General features: G+C 44.5%; 1 protein-coding gene across 1 annotated transcript in view; it reads left to right on the plus strand.

Moving 5' to 3' along the window:
• Positions 1 to 20,644, plus strand: part of PPP3R1 (protein phosphatase 3 regulatory subunit B, alpha) — a 57,408-nt gene that overhangs the window by 22,983 nt on the left and 13,781 nt on the right. The window contains exons 2-3 of the mRNA XM_044291567.1: positions 4,793 to 4,832; positions 20,383 to 20,559. Of these exons, the coding sequence (XP_044147502.1) occupies positions 4,793 to 4,832; positions 20,383 to 20,559 (217 nt within the window). The remainder of the gene's footprint in view (positions 1 to 4,792; positions 4,833 to 20,382; positions 20,560 to 20,644) is intronic.

Genomic DNA, 20,644 nt, shown 5'->3' on the forward strand with positions numbered 1-20,644 from the left:
ACAGCGCGCCATCGCTGCTGAGGTGGGACGCAGTAAGACAGTCATTTGGAATTTCTTAAATGATCATCAGGGTTATGGAACAGAAAAGTCAAGTGGAAGACCCAAAAACATTTCACCAGCACTGAGCTGGAGGATCCAATTGGCTGTCCGTCAAGACACTGGACGATCCTCAACCTAAATTAAGGCCCTTACTGGTGCTGACTGCAGCCCCATAACCATCAGACGGCATCTGAGACTGAAGGGCTTCACAAACAAAAAACGTCTTCAAAGACCTCATCTCCTTGAACGCCACAGAACTGCTTGTTTGGACTTTGCAAGAGAGCACCAAACATGGGACATTTAAAGGTGGAAGAAAGTTTTATTCTTTGAAGAGAAAAAAATTAACCTTGATGGTTTCCAACGTTACTGGCATGACAAGCAGATCCCATCTGAGCTGTTTTCTACGCGCCACAGTGGAGGGGGCACCATAATAGTCTGGGGTGCTTTTTCCTTCAGTGGAACAATGGAGCTTCAGGAAGTGCAGGGACGTCAAACGGCCTCTGGCTATGTCCAGATGTTGCAGAGAGCATTCATCATGACTGAGGGCCCTCGTCTGTTTGGGGGGGGGGGTGTCCTCCAGTGCCCCTCATATCTCATTTATGTCCATTTAGTGGTAAAACGGACATCCCATGGCCTGTTTTTAGGCCTCCTTCACTCGCAAATGTGTGCTGTCTGTGGTCTCCACGGTCCGCTCACGTATCCATGTACGTATGCCTTATTTCTGTCTGTGATTTACAGATCACTCCTGCACATTACAGACTATGGGTCCATGAAAACCACAAATGCAACACAGGTGCCACCCATATTTGGTCCATGGTTTTCACGGGTCATTGCTAGGAGATGCTCTGGAAACAAATTTTCAGCCTGTCCGTGTACGTGGAAAACCGTTGACACACGGAGGGCAAAATACACAAACCTGGACCAAACGTGGATCCTTCATGGACATGTTCTTGGATGGACCACTGATCATCTTGTCCTAGATGTCAACACAGACATGGCCACGTGAAAGAGGTCTTAGGCCCCAAGCACATTTTTTGAAGCTCAGGCGCAGACCCATTAGATCTTTTTTTGGGGGTCTGTAAAATAATAAAAAAAAAAAATGCAGACAGCGCACAGATGTCATTCGTGTGCTGTCAGCTTCCGTGTGGTCATTCCTCAGGACTTGTCCTATTCTTGTCCGTTCTGCAGACGACAATAGGCATTTCTATTGATGGGAGTGAGAAAATTGCGGAATGCACATGGCCACTATCTGCATTTTGCAGATCTGAGATTTGCACACCGCCAAATGTATACAGTTGTGTGCACGGGGCCCTATTGTGCCACGATATTAACTTACTGTGGATTCAGGTATTTTATTTATGCCTTTTCTGCACGGATTCAGGGAGGAATTAATGTCACACTGAACATAAAGACCCAGGGTTACTAACCCTATAGATCAGGGCTGCTGTAGCTGACATACATTACATGATAAATACTATGTGTGCATCCCCTAAGGAGCAATTTTGATCATTTATTAGGAATGTCTCTGCGACATTAGGAAAAGCAACCTAAGTCGTCTCATTAATGACCTAAGGTAGCAGAATAAGGAGACTTACCTCCTATAATCTGTGGCATTTCCAGGGGATACATTTCTTGCTGTTCTAGTTTTGCCGGCTGTGTGATTTTTATTTTTTTATTTTTTTTTTATTGATTTTTTTAATTGATTTTTTTTCAGGCTCTACACGGCTGAGGTGATCGGCTTTTTTTACGATTTTTGTAAACTCTGTACTTGACAAACTAGTCAAAAATAGGAGGTGAGAGAAATGCAGTGTACCTCCTATTGCCAGGAAAAAAAATGAAGAAAAATCAATTGTCCTTAAAGGGCATCTGTCAGCAGTTTTGTACCTATGACACTGGCTGACCTGTTACATGTGCGCTTGGCAGCTGAAGGCATCTGTGTTGGTCCCATGTTCATAAGTGCGCGCATTGCTGAGAAAAATGATGTTTTAATATATGCAAATGAGCTTCCAGGAGCAACGGGGGCGTTACTGTTACACCTAGAGGCTCAGCTCTCTCTACAACCGCAATGTCCTCTGCACTGTGATTGACAGGAGCAGGCAGAGGTGATGACGTTTTCCCTGCCTGGCCCTGTCAAAGTGCAGAGGGTACGGCAGTTGCAGAGAGATCTGAGCTTCTAGGTGTAATGACTGCTACTAGAGGCTCATTTGCATATCTTAAGACTTCATTCTTCACAGCAGTGCGGGCGCATATGAACATGGGACCAACACAGATGTCTTCAGCTGCCAAGTGCACATGTAACAGGTCAGCTACTGTCAGAGGTACAAAACTGCTGACAGATGCCCTTTAACGTATATTCAGCATATTTATCCCCAGGACTGTGACGAGGGGACAGCCTCTCTGTGTGGAGGAAAGAAGGTTTGTACACAAACATAGAAGAGGATTCTTTCCGGTAAGAGCAGTGAGACTATGGAACTCTCTGCCTGAGGAGGTGGTGATGGGGAGTACAATAAAGGAATTCAAGAGGGGCCTGGATGTATTTCTGGAGCGTAATAATATTACAGGCTATAGCTACTAGAGAGGGGTCGTTGATCCAGGGAGTTATTCTGATTGCCTGATTGGAGTCGGGAAGGAATTTTTTATTCCCCTAAAGTGGGGAAAATTGGCTTCTACCTCAGTTTTTTTTTTGTTTGTTTTTTTTTGCCTTCCTCTGGATCAACTTGCAGGATGACAGGCCGGACTGGATGGACAGAGGGCTTTTTTCGGCCTTATATACGATGTTACTATGTTAGATGAGAGCAGCTGATAGATGTGACTTGTCCATGTTTTATCTGGCTGCCTATACAGATGGTGTGGTGTAATACTCCTGTTCCCACTGTCTTTGTAGCCATCTTTTAGTTTTTCAGATAGTGTCTCTCCATATTTTGTCTTATATGAAATTTGGTTGGTCAGCAGCGCCGGCTTTAAATAGTGTAGTGATTCACACACGGGTCCCAGGCCGTGTTTATGAAGAGGATCCATATAGGTGGGGGGGTCATGTGTCAGTCTCCAGAACTTGCTGTGTATGTGCAATCCCTTGGCCTTTTGCACAGATTTGAAAAGTGATACGCGGAGGGGAATCCTTTCACATAAGCGGATGAATCCTGGCGGTGGGGCAGGGGGCCGCCTGCTCAGACATCTGTTAAGTCACTTAAACAGAAGTTAAATAGCTCGATATGGTTCCTGCCCGGCTGAGCCCAGGCTGGAATCTCTGCCTCCAGATGCAAGTCCTGGCCCTTTACCCCAGGAAAGCTCAGCTGCTTCTGGCCATAGCAGGCGCCCTTCTCGGCAGTAACATACATGTACATGCAGGGCTGCTCTGACCTACCGATTTCACAAGGTTGGGTTCCCTTCTCCTATCGTGGTGTTTCCCCCCCCCCCCCCCCCCCCCCCCCAAAAATATTTTCAGTGGTGCAGTTCACTGGCGCAGGAAGCAGTGTATGAAATGGGAATGCGTCACCAGAAAAAGACCTATTGTTGTTTTAAATCCAATTTAATATTCAAGTTATTTGTAGACCTTTTTGGCAGGGATGTGGAGTAGGTGAGCCAAACATCCGGCTTGTATGATAATTGGCAATACATGTACGTACAACGTGCTAGTTATCACGTGTTTTTTTTTTTTTTGTTTTTTTTTTAATAGCGCCTGATAGACGTGTATTGTATGATGGCCTTTCTAAACGTTCCTAAATTTCTGTGAAAATGAATATTGAACCAGCTGTGCATTTGATATTACATTGATAATTTATATTTTTGAAATCGTACATATCTTGCATAACGACCCAAAACTGACTCCAGAGCCCCGTTTTTTTTTTAAATATTTATTTATTCCTCCCCCCCCCCCCCCCCCCCATATGCTGGTTTTTATTTGTTGTTATAATAAAGTCCTACAGTTTTCACGCTGGCCACTGAGCCATATAATAGCCTGACACATCCTGTTCTGTGGAGGTCTTGTCTCATCAGTCATCTCATTATCACAGGCAGGATTACAATGATTAGGAATGCCAATAAAGGGGTAAAATCCACCATTCACAATAGGTTATGGCCACCTCTTCCCCGTCCCTGCACACTGGCCTCTGTACAGGTCATGTCTAGCACATTCTCCCAGAGAAGTCAGTCGCCTCCGAGTCCTGACTACAGATTCCTATGGTCCATGAGGCTGCTGTAAACCGTATCTCAGAATGCACAGAAAAATAGAAACAAACTACCTTCAGAAAAAAATAGTGTTATTGTTAAAGCTGGGTGTGCACAAACCTTCATACTTATAAAGTTGTTTAAAATCTTCCTATAAAACAGTAAAAAAAACTGCACCAGTAAGGGGGGAAAAAAAATGCGGATCTGAAAAACACACTTGCTGCGTGCGTTCTGCATTTTACGGAACGGCCAGCCTGGTCATAGAAATGCCTAGTTTTGTCCGCAATTGCAGTCAAGAATAGGACATGTTCTATTTTTTTTGCGGGGCTGCAGAATAGACATACGGATGTGCTGTCCATTGAAACTAATGGGTCCGCACCCGTTCCGCAAAATTGCGCAACGGATGTTAAGTCAAATATGTTTGTCTGAAATGGGCCCTAAGGATAAGATTCAGAAGTAGAACTGATCAGAAAGTACATGAAATATAGGTTTTTATCCCCTGCCCCTTAGCGATCAATTGCAGATCCTTTTGATCAGTAGGAATCTGTTTTTCTTTAATCTTAACAAATTCTTTTTCTTCTTTCAGGGAAATGAAGCAAGCTACCCGCTGGAAATGTGCTCACACTGTAAGTAATGTTCTCATTTTTGTCTTTTATGTGAAGGTTTTTGTGTTTTTCTGTATACTAGACCGCCAAGCACAATAGAGGTCGGCGATCAGCTAATCGCTGTATTTCTGGCTTTTTAAACCCCAATAATTGGCTATTATCCACGGAGCAGCCATTTTAAAGCCTTTGATTGTGAACATGAAGTATTACGTGTCAGCCGGTCGGATAAATAGCTGGTAATGTAATACATGGCCGGCCCAGGTTCACATTCGCGGGGGACTATCTTCAAGGAGTTGTTGGTTGTATGGTTAATCTCTGTATAAATGAAAAGTTCTACAATATCCCAGTACGCTATGGGGGAGATTTATCAAAACGGGGGGAAAGGTCAAATGACTGACTTGCCCATAGCAACCAATCAGAGTCCACCTCTTTTTTCAGAGCTTCTTTGGTTGCTTTGGGCAACCGAACAATTTTACCGTTACACCAGTTTTGATAAATCTCCCATTATGTTTTAACTTGAAGTTTTCATGATATTTGTTTGCTTATTGTGGGCTTTGAAGTCAAGGAGGCGGCCATATCTCTATATCCATAGTCATAGGAGGGAGACTCAATCACTGATAGGGCCGGCTCCGGGACATCAGAGCCCAAAATGAACAGGAATTTTAATGAAACTATATATAGTAATCTGCTCAGCTCCTCCGGCTCTATAACATGGTGCCTGCAGCTCGGACACCATAGACACATTAGGTATTCCAGAGCTAAAGATGCCCTCCGCCATGTCTGATGGACGAGTCCTGAACGGGGATCATGTCTTCTACTATAAAGTATTTGAAAATGACTTTTCTAAACCCGACGACTCCGTTTAAGTTTGGAACAGTTTCCTTTCGGATTCGGTTCTGTTTAAGGTGGCCTTGTCCTTGAGAAATGGTTTTCCAAGGGAAATCCTCATCTGTGTGGCAGAATGTATAAGTGTCCTTCCTTTTGGTTTTGTACAGACCGCTGAATACAAGTGTCTATGTATATCTTCAAGGGCACTGCCTGTGTAATGTGAGCCTGGAGATGGAAATAGATGCCTTGCCTTTAGCTTTCAGGGCTGTGCTTGTGAATCTCCCAGACTTTTAGTTTTAGACATCCCTTTCTGTTCCTGTGGGTTCTTCTTCAAGACGATGAAAGGACAGGGCGTAAACAGTTTGCTTCACGCTGCTTTTTATTCTTCGCCCAGAGTTTCGTAAGCCGAAATGCTCCAATTTTGTACAGCCATTTTCCAGCGTGGTAATGTGTCCGAGAGTCACACATCTTTATGCTGCGTGACCTAATCTACGCCGGCTATGTAATTAGGGTTGTTTCGATACCCAAATTTTGATTCAATTTCGATACCATAAAAAAGTATTGCGATATGCTATACCACTCGAAAAAACTAAATTGCCAATAAAGCCGCGTGCATTCCGCATTTTATGGAACGTCCAGTCCATAATAGAACAGTCCAATCCTATTTTTTTTTTGGGGGGGGGTTGGACGACAAGGTGACAAAAAAAAAAAAAAGGCGAATTGCACAGTTTTTTTTTTTTTTTTTTTTAATGTTCAAGCATTCACCGCATAGGACATTTATTTATTTATTTATTTATATATATATATATATATATATATATATATATATATATATATATATATATATATAAAATTTATTTTATAGTTTGGACTTTTCAGACGTGGCGATGTGTAATGTTTATTTATATATTTTATATGTAAAATTGGGAAATGGGGCGTTTTATACTTAAAGGGGTTGTCTGGGTTCAGAGCTGAACCCGGGCATACCTCCATTTTCACACAGGCAGCCCCACTGACTTGAGCATCGGAGCAGTTCATGCTTCGATGCTCTCCTTTGCCCTGCACTAAATCGCGCAGGGCAAGGGCATTTTCAAGAGCTCCGCTGACGTACTGGGCTCTACATGGGGGTGCCAGGAAGCCCGGTGACATGACCAATGACTGTAATACTGGGGGAAGGGGGGTTGGGGCGCACTGCGCCACCAATACTAATTAACATTTTAATAAAGGAGGCGGGTGCGGTACCTGAGAGGTTAACTGCCGCTGATCGCAGCTCCCCGCCAGCACCCGCCTCCTGGATTTGTATTTAACGTTTACTTTCATCGGTGGCGCAGTGCATCCGCCCCTCTCTCCTCATTGGTGGCAGTAGCGGCACAGGGCGGAGTGAGACTGCTTGCTTGCTTCCTTTCTCCCCTGTGCTGCTGATGAGATCATGGAGCGCGCTGAGAGCAGCGCGCTCCATGTTCTCTGATACTAGACTGCGCAATAGCTAAGCCTAGTATCTAAAACAGGCAAATCCCGGTATCGAGGTCGATATCATACAAAAGTATTGATTAGGTATCGAAAATTCAATACCCGAAACAATCTTATATGCGATTGTCCCCTGTTGTCAGCCATTTCAGATCAGAGGTAGGAGCTGTAGTGAGATGTCCAGGAGAAGCTGTCTGCCCCTGTAATCGCTGATTTAGCTCATATATGTCGGAGTGTGAAAACGTCTAGAAATATTGAATTACCTAGTTAATTAAAGGAGTTATCCAGGTTAAGGTAATGATGATCTGTCCCAAAACCACCGCTAATCGGCTGTTTCGGGCAGCCGATACACTTACCGGTGCTCTGCGGGCTCCTGATAGCTTTCCAAACACAGCGCCGTACATTGTATAGTGCAGCTAGGCCATGTAACCTTTGTACAGTGACGTCACCTAGGCTAGGAGGAGGCCATGCTGCTCACAGTGCCCGGCCTCTTGTAACAGCTAATTGACGTGGGTCCCAGGAATCCAGCCACCACTGATCTGATATTGATGGCCTATCCAGAGGATAACCCTTTTAACAAAAAATTAAATAATTGACGTGACCCCCTTAATTGATATCAAAGCGCAGCTCCCTGCTTTGTGCCTGGTATTACAATTCACTATGGCAGAAATTACTAAAAGTACAGAGCTGTCCTGGGCCCGGCTAAATTAAAGGGATGTGGTGCTCAGAGTCGGAGAGGCCTCTTCAACCAAATGATGCAAATGAGTCAGGTCCCCAATGATATAATATTGATGGGCCGCCAATTTTAAAGGGGTTTTCCTATCTCCCCATTTTCATGGCTGCGTTGAGACTAATCACTGACCAGGGGAGGGGGAGTTGTGGAAACAGCCAAGCGCCACTGCTCCTGATTTGCGGAAACTGCGTAGCCTCCTCACGGTCTGTTAGTGAAAGAAGTTAGCTGGATATATATGAAGCGGGCCAAAGCTGCTGTCAGACACCAAGTAATAATCTTTTATATAGTGCAGCACTGTACAATACAATGGGAGGATGCATGTAAAAACAATCAGACTTTCCATGGTAACTTACCAATTCATACAATAGGAGTGTGATGTCTGCTCACAAGAGCTTACAATCTAGGATGAGCTAGGGGTGGCACAAGAGGTAGCAGTGCTTGGTCCGGCCATCTCGTCTAAATAGGGGAGTAGATTTAGAACTACATGAGCCAGTCCCCTGATAGTATATGTAGTGCTTCTGGGTGCATGGGGTGTGATGGATACTGCTGGTGAAAAGATCAGGGTCTGAGGAACAGTGGTAAAGGGGTAGATTAGGAAATGTGAGAGACCACCCAAGAAATGTGGTTTTAAGGCACGACTAAAACTAGTTATTGGGATTTGGCCTAATTATCTGTTGTATTCCAGAACAGTGGTGCAGCTTAAGAGAAGTCTTGGAGGCGAGAGAGAGGTTCAGATTATGATGGACGTCAGTCATAAATCATTTTCAGAGCATAGGGCACGGGTAGGGTAGTAGAGGAGATGTAGGGGGTGCAGCACCATGGAGAGCTTTGTGGACCAGAGTCCGCAAAATGGGTCCGCATCCGTTCCGCAACTTTGTGGAACAGGTGCGGACCCGTTCATTTTCAATGGTTGCCGGAATGTGCTGTCGGCATCTGCATTTCCATTCCGCAAAAAAATAGAACATGTCCTATTCTTGTCTTATATCAGTGCTATGCCGCTGAAAATTAAATACATAATATACTCCTTCTGTAGCAGTAACCTCAGAGCAATAATCTCCGTTTTAAGGGAAGTGTTTATCTGCAAGACAATCCTCATTAGAATAGTAGGTAGTGGACTGGAATGGCTTAAAGAGCGACATATCTATTGTCTTCTTGATAGGCCTAAATACATCAATTACCATAATGTAAGAAGCCCTGCCCATCCACACTACTGGGATGGCATAGGAGAGGTGTGGCGCTCTAATTGAGTCACTGCTTCCTGGTCTAATTAATAGTAACATCATTTATAAGGCTGAAAAAGCCCTCTGTCCATCCAGTTCGGCCTGTTATCCTGCAAGTTGATCCAGAGCCAATTTTCCTCCTTTAGGGTCGGGAAGGAATTTCTTTCTCTCCAATCAGGCAATCAGAATAAATCCCTGGATCAGCGACCCCTCTCTAGTAGCTATAGCCTGTAATATTATTACACTCCAGAAATACATCCAGGCCCCTCTTGAATTATTTTACTGTACTCACCATCACCACCTCCTCAGGCAGAGAGTTCCATAGTCTCACTGCTCTTACCGTAAAGAATCCTCTTCTATGTTTGTGTACAAACCTTCTTTCCTCCAGGCGCAGAGGATGTCCCCTCGACACAGTCACTGTCCTGGGGATAAATAGATGATGGGAGTGATCTCTGTACTGATCCCTGATATATTTTTATACACTGTTATTAGATCTCCCCTCAGTATTTTTTTTATTTTTTTTCTAAAGTGAATAACCCTAATCTTTCTAGGTACTGTAGTCCACCCAACAAAAAGTATTACCATTGAATGAGTGGGGCATTGAGAATGAAGTAGTATTGCAATATACAAGCAATAAATAAATAAAAATAAAATAAATAAAATAAAAAAAAGGTCAAAGAGCACCGACATCCTCCCGCTGTGCACAGTCGCAGCACGGCGAGCTGCCTAGGAAGACAAGCAGTGAGTACAGAGCCCAGGGAGCACTGCCTATATATAAATTTATTTATTGCTATGTTATTTATAGAGTTGTTGCGATACCAAATTTTTTATTTGATTTCGACACCATAAAAAAGTATTGCGATACTCGATACCATTCGATACTACGCGGAAAAAATAAACCAAAAAAGCCATGTGCATTCCCTGTCGGAGGCAGGGTGCCGGCAATGTGATTCTGCTGCCAGCACCCACCTCCTGTATTAAAAGCTAAAGACTACCTTTCGTGGGTTCGGACTTGGTTAAGTTAGCAGGACATGTAGAGCAGCGCCCAGGGATCTCCCTGCACATACTATTATTCCTGGGCGACGCTCCGTTCGCCCGCTGTGCCTCTGTTACAGTCTCCTGCTCCATATGCTAATTACTACTGTCGGAGCAATGGGGAGGAAACATCAGCTTCTCTAGTGGGCGTTCCTTCTCCCTGGCTGTAGCGCTGTCCAATTGCAGCGCAGGGAGAAGGAACGCTCAGGAGAGAAGCTGATGTCTCCTCCCCATTGCTCCGATAGTAGTAATTAGCATACGGAGCAGGAGACTGTAACTGGGGCACAGCGGGCGAACGGAGCAGCGCCCAGGAATAATGGTAGGTGCAGGGAGATCCCTGGGCGCCGCTCTACATGTCCTGCTAACTTAACTAAGTCCGAACTCATAAAAAAGGTCCTCCTATGGTTGGTGGCGCAGTGTGCCCGCCCCTCTCTCCTCATTGGTGGCAGCAGCAGCACAGGGGGGAGGGAGACGCTGCTTCCTTCTTCCCCTGCTGCTGAGGGAACATGAGCGTGCTGACAGCAGAGCGCTCGTGTTCTGTGATGCTAGACTGCGCAGGCCAGTATCGAAAAAATGGAAATCCCGGTATCGTATTGATACCAGGACAAAAGTAGCGATTGGGTATCGAAATTTCGATGCCGCAACAACCCTAGTTATTTATGAGTCTGTACTTTAACCCCCTGATTGTAAAGCGCTGTGGAATATGTTGGTGCTATATAAATAAAGATTTATTATTTAGACAGTGGAGAAGGAAATTGTGTATGGGCATGGCATACTATATTTATTTTTGGAGCTATGAAAAGCAGACAACGCCTTTTTAAGAAGAGCTAGTTGCAGTGCATTCTGGGAGATGCAGGTGCTTGATGAGTTGATTTCCCACCCACAGAAAGGGAAGTAAGACCTCCAGATATGTGAGTAAGAGTTTTTTACATTTGTGGGATATCCCCTTTTATTGAGTCTCGTTGTCAAACGAATAATCCAGACAGAGACACTCTGGGCAGAAACTACATGCAGTGGCTTAAAAAAAAATCACATCAAGAAAACATCCACGTATTCACATATAGGTTATGATTTAGAAAAAAATTGGATGGCACTGTCCCTTTAAAGTACCCTTTAAAAAGATCGGAGTGGCCCCTTCAGTGTTTTACCCTGCACAGCTCAGGTCAAGTGACCGGAGATCTGCGCTACAGATGGGCGAGTGTGCAGGGAGTACCTAGATGGGAGCGCAGAACTGAATTAGCGCAGTAGCCCTTTCATTCTCTGGATCAGTAGAGGCCTGATCTCTTTGGGCCTCCACTGCTGGAAACCCTCTGAGGGTCTGCTAGCAATCAGTGGGGGTACCCTGTGGTCAGACCCTCAGTGCGTGGACATGTATCCCCTGTCCCGCAGGTGGATAACAGGGCTCCAGACTAAAAAAAAAATACCTAGTAGCCATTGGCTCCTGAACTGAAAAATTTAGGAGCCAAATTAAATTTTTAGTCGCCAAATCGAAACCGAATGAAAATTTTGGTATCGTGACAACGCTACGCCGATCAGATCGGCATAGGTTTGTTTCAATAGCAAAATTTTGATTCGCTTTCGTCACCATAAAAAAGTATTGCGATTCTCAATACCACGCAAAAAAAAAAAAAACACCCAAAAAAATCCACGTGCATTTCGCATTTTATGAAACGTTCGGCCCATAATAGAACAGTCCTATCCTATTTTTTGAGGGTGACAAGGTGACTAAAAAAAATGGCGAATGCTCACCGCATAGGAGATATTTTTTTACAATTTAATAGTTTGGACTTTTCGGACGCAGCGCTATGTAATATGTTTATTTATTTATTGTATATATTTTTTATATGTAAAATTGGGAAAGGGGGGATTTAAACTTAATATTTTAGAGTACTTTCACACTAGCGTTTTTCTTTTTTGGCATAGAGTTCCGTCACAGGGGCTCTATACCGGAAAAGAACTGATCAGTTATATCCCCATGCATTCTGAATAGAGAGCAATCCGTCCAGGATGCATCAGGACGTCTTCAGTTCAGTCATTTTGACTGATCAGGCAAAAGAGAAAACCGTAGCAGAGAGATGGATTCGTTCTTGCAATGCATTTGTGAGATGGATCCGCATCCGGATGCGTCTCACAAATTTTTTCAGTCACATCAAGATCCGGCGGATCTGGCAGGCAGTTCCGACGACTGAACTCCTTGCCGGATCACACTGCCGCAAGAGTGAAAGTAGCCTTAGTGTTTGTGTTTTATTTTTACTTACTATTAGCCCCCTTAGGGACTGGAACCCTTGTCTTATTCACCCTTAGGCCCCTTTCACATGGGTGAGATTTCTGCGCGGGTACAATGCGTGAGGTGAACGCATTGCACCCGCACTGAATCCGGACCCATTCACTTCTATGGGGCTGTGCACATGAGCGGTGATTTTCACGCATCACTTGTGCATTGCGTGAAAATCGCAACATGCTCTATGTTGTGCGTTTTCATGCAACGCAGGCCCCATAGGAGTTAATTGGACTGCGTGAATATCGCAAGCATCCGCAAGCAAGTGCGGATGCGGTGCGATTTTTATTTTTATTAGGTGCGGTACCTGAGGGGTTAACTGCCGCTGATCGCAGCCCCCTGTCATAGAGGTCGGGTGCCGGCTATTTGATTCCGGCACCCGCCTCCTGTATTTGTATTAACACGTCAGTTATCTTCATTGGTGGCACAGTGGCCACAGCCCCTCCCCTCCTCCCATCTCTCTTCTTATTGGCGGAGGCAGCACAGGGGGGAGGGAGAGACTCCTTCTCCTTTGCGCAGTGCGCTGCTGAGAAGAACATCGGCGGCGGGGCAGAGAACAATCAGCTCCTGTGCCGCGCCGCTGTATTCAGAGCTGCGGCGGCCGGTCTAGTCGCAAATGGCGACTACTAAAAAGTCTTGTCGCCATTTGTAAATTCTAAGTCGCATTGGCGACCATTTTGGTCGCCATGTGGAGCCCTGGATAATATTAATTGCAGGAAAACCCCTAGAAGATGCTGGTTACAAGATCGGCTCGGAGACCAATATTCTCAGCAGGATTTATTACAGTAGTCAGAACATTTGTCGTTTTATTATATTCCATGATTTCGTGTACAGAATGTGATAAAACATGCCACAAGTTGTTATCCATTCCATTAAAATCCATGATGGAAAACGTATGTCTCTTTATGGACTGCTGTTAAGCTGTAGAATTCATATTATGGATCAGTACAACATACGGCAAGCCCTTAAAGGGCACCTGTCAGCAGCTTTGTACCTATGAAACTGGCTGACCTGTTACATGTGCACTTGGCAGCTGAAGGCATCTGTGTTGGTCCAATGTACATATGTGCCCAAATTTCTGAGAAAAGTGATGTTTTATCCCCTTAGTGACCTCCCATACGTGTTCTTACAGTCACTAAGGGACCTTAGGATTGTCCACCGCCTTTTTACGGCCTTGCTCTAACAGCCCGGACCGGCAGGAGTGCCGGGACTGGGTGTTAAAAACTTTACATGCCGTGGGCAATGGCTCCGCATGTAATGTGCTGACAGAGGGCGCTGACTCCCTCTGTCTCCCATTTAGCACCCCGCAAATGCGATCGCAGAGTGACTGTGTGTGAAGGTTGCCTGGGGTCTAATGTAGGCCCCAGACCAGCCTTCAGTAATTTTCAGCAGGCTGCATCAATGTTAGAATACCATTGCCATTAAAATGCAATGCACTATAGGGATTGCATTGCATTTTAAAAGCAATCAAAAATCTGTCTGTTATAGTCCCCTTGTGGGACTATTAAGAGGCAAAAAAAAACTAATTTATTCAATAAAAAAAAAATCCCATAAAAAAATTACGCTTTTTTTTTTAATTGAAAATATGCTTTTCAATTAAACCAATTGTATAAAAAAAAAAAAAAAAAAGTATTTCCCCATATGTTTGGTATTGCTGCGTCCACAACGACCCGGACTACATAAATATTGTGTAAATTATCCCCTACGGTGAACTCCATATAAAAAAAAGACAGAATTGCTAATTTATTCTGAGTTGCCACCGAAAAAACTTAATAACAAGCGATCAAAAAGCGCCATTTACTCCAAAATGATACCAATGAAAAATACAAGTCGTCCTGCAAAAATCAAGCCCTGACACAACTCCATAGAAAGAAAAGTAAAAAAGTTATCTTTTTTTTTTGTAAGCAGCAATGCAAAAACATTTTTTTTCGTTAAGTGTTTTATTGCAAGAAAAGTAGTAAAACGTAAAAAAAAAATGTATTTGGTATCGCTGTAATCGTACTGACCCAGAGAATAAAGATTACTGTATTTTTGACCCCATAAGATTTACCCCCCCCCCCCCCAAATAGTGAGGGGAAAATGCCCCTTGCATCTTAAGAGGCTAATACTAATGAGCACTTTAATTATGGAAGCGCTCATTAGTACCGGAGGGTCGGGAAGTGGTGAAAGCTTTGTACTCTCTGCTTCCTGGTCCTTGGCTGTGAAGGCTGCGCACAGTGTGACTGCGCTCTGTGATCTCATGCTGTGCGCAGCCTTCACAGCACATGTGCTGGAGGAGAGGAGCGGCGGCATCCAGTAGCAGGAGAGGTAAGTAGTTTATTTTATTAAACATGAGGCTCTGGGGGCAACATGAGAGGCAATGGGGGCTACAGTTGGCTGATATGAGGCAATGGGGGCTGATATGAGGTCTGATTGGGGGTCATTCACATGACTTGTTGGGGTCTTAACATTGGGGGTCTGATTGGGGCTGTTAGCTAAGGTCTGATCTGAGGTGTAATGGAAAATATTTTTTTCTTATTGTCTTCTAAAACCTAGGTGCATCTTATGGGCCGGTGCGTCTTATAGGGCGAAAAATCCAGTATGCTGTTTATACCGCAAAATTAACGCCGTAAAATTTATGACGTAAAAACGCAGTGGCAGTATTGCTGTTTTTCCCATCTCCCTCCCAGAAAGAGTTAATAACAGTTAATCAGAAAGTTATGTGTACCCCAAAATGGCGCCATAAAAAACTACAACTTGTCCCGCAAAAAACAAGCCCTCATAATGCTATATAGACAGAAAAATATAAAAGTTATAGCTCTTGGAACGCAACTGTGAGAAAAGGAAGAAAAACACATGGTCAGTAAGGCCCAAAACAGGCTGGTCACTAAGGGGTTAATATAGGAGCAATGGGGGCGTTACCATTACACCTAGAGGCTCTGCTGTTTCTGCAACTGCCGTGCTCTCTGCCTGGACTGGTCAATAAAGTGCAGAGAGCACAGCCTCTAGGTGTAATAGTAACGCCCCCGTTGCTCCTAGAGGCTCATTTGCATATCTTAAAACATCATTCTTCTCAGCAATGCGGGCACATATGAACATGGGACCAACATATATGCCTTCAGCTTCTAAGAGCACATGTAACAGGTCAGCCGGTTTCACAGGTACAAATCTGCTGATAGATGTCCTTTTAAGGGTTCGCCGTATGTTGTACTGATCCATAATATGAATTTTACAGCTTAAATAGGAGCCCATATGGATTTTAATCAAATTGATGAGAAACTAATTGTGGCATGTCTTATCACATTCTATATATAGAATTATTTATAGCATGCCTTTCTGAGACAATATGGAGCAAACACAGTTTCATTTTTTTTTTCCTTAAAGCGGTTTTCTGGCTTTTTGTTACTGATGATCCATTGTTTGGACAGGTCATCAACATCTGATCAGCAGTCTGAGAAGGTAGCGGTGCTCGCAGCAGAGCTGCAGCCTTCTCGCTGCTTCCTACAGGCCAGTGAGCCAGTGACGTCATGACATAGTCACTTGGCCCGAGTGCGGCTCGGCCCCATTGAAGGGACCCCCGCCGATCAGATCACAGGTTCATACGATAGATCTTCAGTAAGAAAAATGTGGAGAGCGTCTTCAATTATTTTTGTGGCAGTTCTCGGTGTACTGTAGTGACTATCGGTTCCATCATGTTCTTTTTAACAAATGGGTTTTCCTTATTGATCTACAGTACTGAAAAATATTAGTTCTTCTCCAGCACTCGGTGATGGGGTCTTGATTTACCTGGAGTCTGTCACTAACTTTTCATGATTTACACTGCTTACATTGTGTACACACACACACACACACACACACACACACACACACACACACACTATTGTGTTCACACACACACACACACTATTGTGTTCACACACACACACACACTATTGTGTTCACACACACACACACACACACTATTGTGTTCACACACACACACACACTATTGTGTTCACACACACACACACACACACACTATTGTGTTCACACACACACACACACACACACACACTATTGTGTTCACACACACACACACACACACACTATTGTGTTCACACACACACACACACTATTGTGTTCACACACACACACACACACACACACTATTGTGTTCACACACACACACACTATTGTGTTCACACACACACACACACACACTATTGTGTTCACACACACACACACACACACTATTGTGTTCACACACACACACACACACTATTGTGTTCACACACACACACACACACACTATTGTGTTCACACACACACACACACACACTATTGTGTTCACACACACACACACACACACTATTGTGTTCACACACACACACACACACACACTATTGTGTTCACACACACACACACACACACTATTGTGTTCACACACACACACACACACACACTATTGTGTTCACACACACACACACACACACACACACTAATAATGATGGTATCTTTATTGTTTTGGTCCAACAAAAATGAGGTTATAATGGTAAGCAAATGAGGGCTCGCAAGTGCCCAGGGGCGGTTTTCTTGCTGTAAGTGCCCATGATGTTAAATCATCCTCCCCAGTTCCTGAGATCCTGCATATGCACAGTTCACCGCGGGGCCCGGGCATGTACACTCAGATAGCCACATTGCAGCTGCTGTCTCTTACTGCTCTGACTCTTCCATCTTCGCCAGTAGCTTGCGCACTGCTGCAAATGAAGCCAATGCCCTCCGTGGATATTGGAGTGTACATGCCCTGTGCGCACACATCATAAAAGGGCTGCACAGACACTACACTGCGGTGGAGTTAGGCGCGCAAAACGCCTAGGGGCCTGGGCACTTACGGTAAGAACACCCCCCATGGCACTTGTGAGCTCTCATTTGCATACCATTATAACCTCGTTTTTGCAGCTTTACAGAATTGGACCAAAACAAGAAAAGTACTGCTATTATCGTGTGCGTGTGTGAGGACGCAATATAATCAGAGTAAAAACATAAAAAGTTGCTGACAGACGCGTAGATTATTTGTTGTGCGCAGCTTATTCTCTTTAATGAAGACTTGTTTTTAATTTTCGAGTGCTGGAGCAGAAGAATATTTTTTAATACAGAGTCTAATACAGCGTGGGCAAGAGTCTCCGTGCATCAATTTACACCACACCCGTTTCATTCTGGTGCTCTGGTTCCGTTTTTGATAATCTTCTAGTCCCTGGCCTCTATGTTTCATGCTGGGGTCCGGACCGGGTCATGTGCACAGCTGCAGCCAATGACTGGCCTCCGTTGTGATGTGTCCAAGTGGCATGTCGCGGCTGGGTCATGTGCCGCTTGGGGACACATCACTTCTGAGGCCAGTCATTGGCTGCAGCAGCGCACATGACCCTTTCTGTACCTCCGGTAGAAATAAACAGGCCAAGTACTGGAAAGGTCGCCAAACAGAGCCAAGGTGCTGTATCAGAGCATCGGGGAGCAGGTGAGTGATTATTTTCATTAGGTACAACACTGTAGTTAAAACAGGCTATAATCCTAGAACACCCCCTTAAATAAAAAAAAAAAAAAAAAAAAATACAGGACACAGACGCTTTGCTATTACACTAATTGCCTCAGAAATAATTAGGGCATGGATGGCCAACCTGCGGCTCTCCAGCGATTGTAAAACTACAAATCCCACCATGCCCTGCTATAGGCTGATAGCTGTAGGCAGTCTGGGCATGCTGGCAATTGTAGTTTTGCAACAGTTGGAGAGCCTCAGGTTGGCCATCTCTGAATTAGGGGAAAAAATTTACCCATACTTTTGGAAAATCCCTTTTATAGCCTATGTACACCTTTTTGGGGGGCATTTATTAGTGCATTGTACTCATTATGAGCTAAACTAATTATTTTTCATTTGGTCTTTATTGAATATATGGAGCCCTTTTCTCTGTACAGAGCTGAGATGCTCTACTAGCAGGATCTGAATTTTCTCTTTATTCCGTCAGACAGGGAGTTGTCGGGCTCCTTATCTCTGCTCTCTGACATCATAAACACGCATCAAAGCCCAATCCTTATCTAGCTGATAAGAATGTGGCTAAGGCTACTTTCACACTAGCGTTCGGGGCTCTGCTTGTGAGTTCCGTTTGAAGGCTCTCACAAGCAGCCCCGAACGGATCCGTCCAGCCCTAATGCATTCTGAGTGGATGCGGATCCGCTCAGAATGCATCAGTCTGGCAGCGTTCAGCCTCCGCTCCACTCAGCAGGCGGACACCCGAACGCAGCTTGCAGCGTTCAGGTGTCTGCCTGGCCGCGCGGAGGCAGACGGATCCGTCCAGACTTACAATGTAAGTCAATGGGGACGGATCCGTTTGAAGTTGACACAATATGGCTCAATTTTCAAATGGATCAGTCCCCCATTAACTTTCAATGTAAAGTCAGGACTGATCCGTCTGCGGCTACTTTCACACTTAGAATTTTTTCTAAACTATAATGCAGACGGATCCGTTCTCAACGTATCCCATCGTCTGCATTATAGGAGCGGATCCGCTCTGAACGCAAGTGTGAAAGTAGCCTTAAGGTGCATTTACACCAACAGATTATCTGACAGATTTTCTGACCAATATTTGGACAGATGGCCATTTATACACACATCTTTTGTTATACACACCAACTATTGGTCTGATAATCTGTTGGGGTACATGCACCCTTAAGTGTTTGACCTCTTAGTAATTTAGATATAAGGGTTATTAGATGACCCTCACAAAGTGAATGTAAAAATAGGATGCACACAGCTAGAAAAAACGTTAGCCCTTAACAGAACGGCTCAATATTTATTTATTTTTTATAAAGACCAAGTGAAAAAAAGATTTTTACCCCCAAATGAGTAAAATGCAACCATAAAATAATAATAATGTCCCCAAAGGTGTACATAGCCTTTAAAGGGATTCTGCAGTTTTTTTTAAACTGATGATCTATCCTCTGGATAGATCATCGGCATCTGAACCTCAGGGGTCGGACACCCGGGACCCCTGCCGATCAGCTGTTTGAGAAGGCAGAGGCGCCACGACCGTCTCGCTGTTTACTACAGGCCCACTGACGTCACGGCTAGTATCACTGGCCTGGGCGCGGCTAAGCTCCATTCAAGTGAACAGAGCTTAGCCCCGTCCAGGCCATTGATACTAGTCATGATGTCACTGGGCCTGAGGGAAACCGAGAGAAGGCTGCGGCGTTCCTGCCTTCTTAAACAGCTGATCGGCGGGGGTCCCAGGTGTCCTGATGCTGATGATCTATCCAGAGGATAGATAGTCAGTTTAAAAAAACTGCAGAACCCCTTTAAGCTCAATGTAGTTGGGGAAAAGCCAAACCCTAGTCTGAGCACTCTCTAATGTCTCACGCTTTGTAGAGGCATATTTGGTATAAAACGTGCAAGGGATCTGGTGCTGCCCCCCAGATGGTGCGATGTTGGACCGGTACAGCCCTGCATCGGGATCATCTTACACTTCATATCTTAATGTGTGTGCCTAATATTTAGAGCCATATTGACCATTTGTAGCATTTGTGCTCCCAGCATGGGGGTCAAGTAGATCATGTCAGATCTTGAGAGCACTGCTTGGAACATTGCAGGTGACAGAGCTGCTTATTTTGGGACGTAGTGTTGGTGGGATGCGTTAGGTCGCATTTTGCCCTTGGGGCATAGAACGGATGAGATTCTCCGGCATTCATTCACTACTCTCCGACTGTGCTGGAAACGACCGATGATCTGCTTAGCTTGTCCACATTAATTACGCCATGTGATCGGGTGGCATTAAGCGAGCATTAGCAGCTCCTTTCTGCTTAGTCTGGGATTCGCAGACTTCTCAGGGAGCCTCAGATTTGACTGGTATGGCTAGCGCTGGAAGAAAGCTAGGTAACCAAAGTCATTTATTTCACATTTTGTCTGCCGAGGACTCCAGAAACTGGGACTGCTCCATTTCTTACTCTTTTGCTTTGCTCCTCCTAATCAAATTTTTATTTTATTTTTCCCTTTTTTTTCTGCAGTTGATGCTGATGAGATCAAGCGACTGGGGAAAAGGTTTAAGAAACTCGACTTGGACAATTCTGGATCTCTGAGTGTAGAGGAATTCATGTCTTTACCTGAGCTGCAACAGAACCCCCTTGTCCAGCGAGTAATAGACATATTTGATACAGATGGGAACGGAGAGGTAGACTTTAAAGGTAAGAAAGGTGTTCCGTTCTGGCCGTCCTCATGACATTGTATGCACCGGAATTTATTCACTATGTTTTTCCCTCCATCAATTAT

Source organism: Bufo gargarizans, chromosome 4, assembly GCF_014858855.1.
Source record: "Bufo gargarizans isolate SCDJY-AF-19 chromosome 4, ASM1485885v1, whole genome shotgun sequence".
NCBI lineage: Eukaryota > Metazoa > Chordata > Amphibia > Anura > Bufonidae > Bufo > Bufo gargarizans.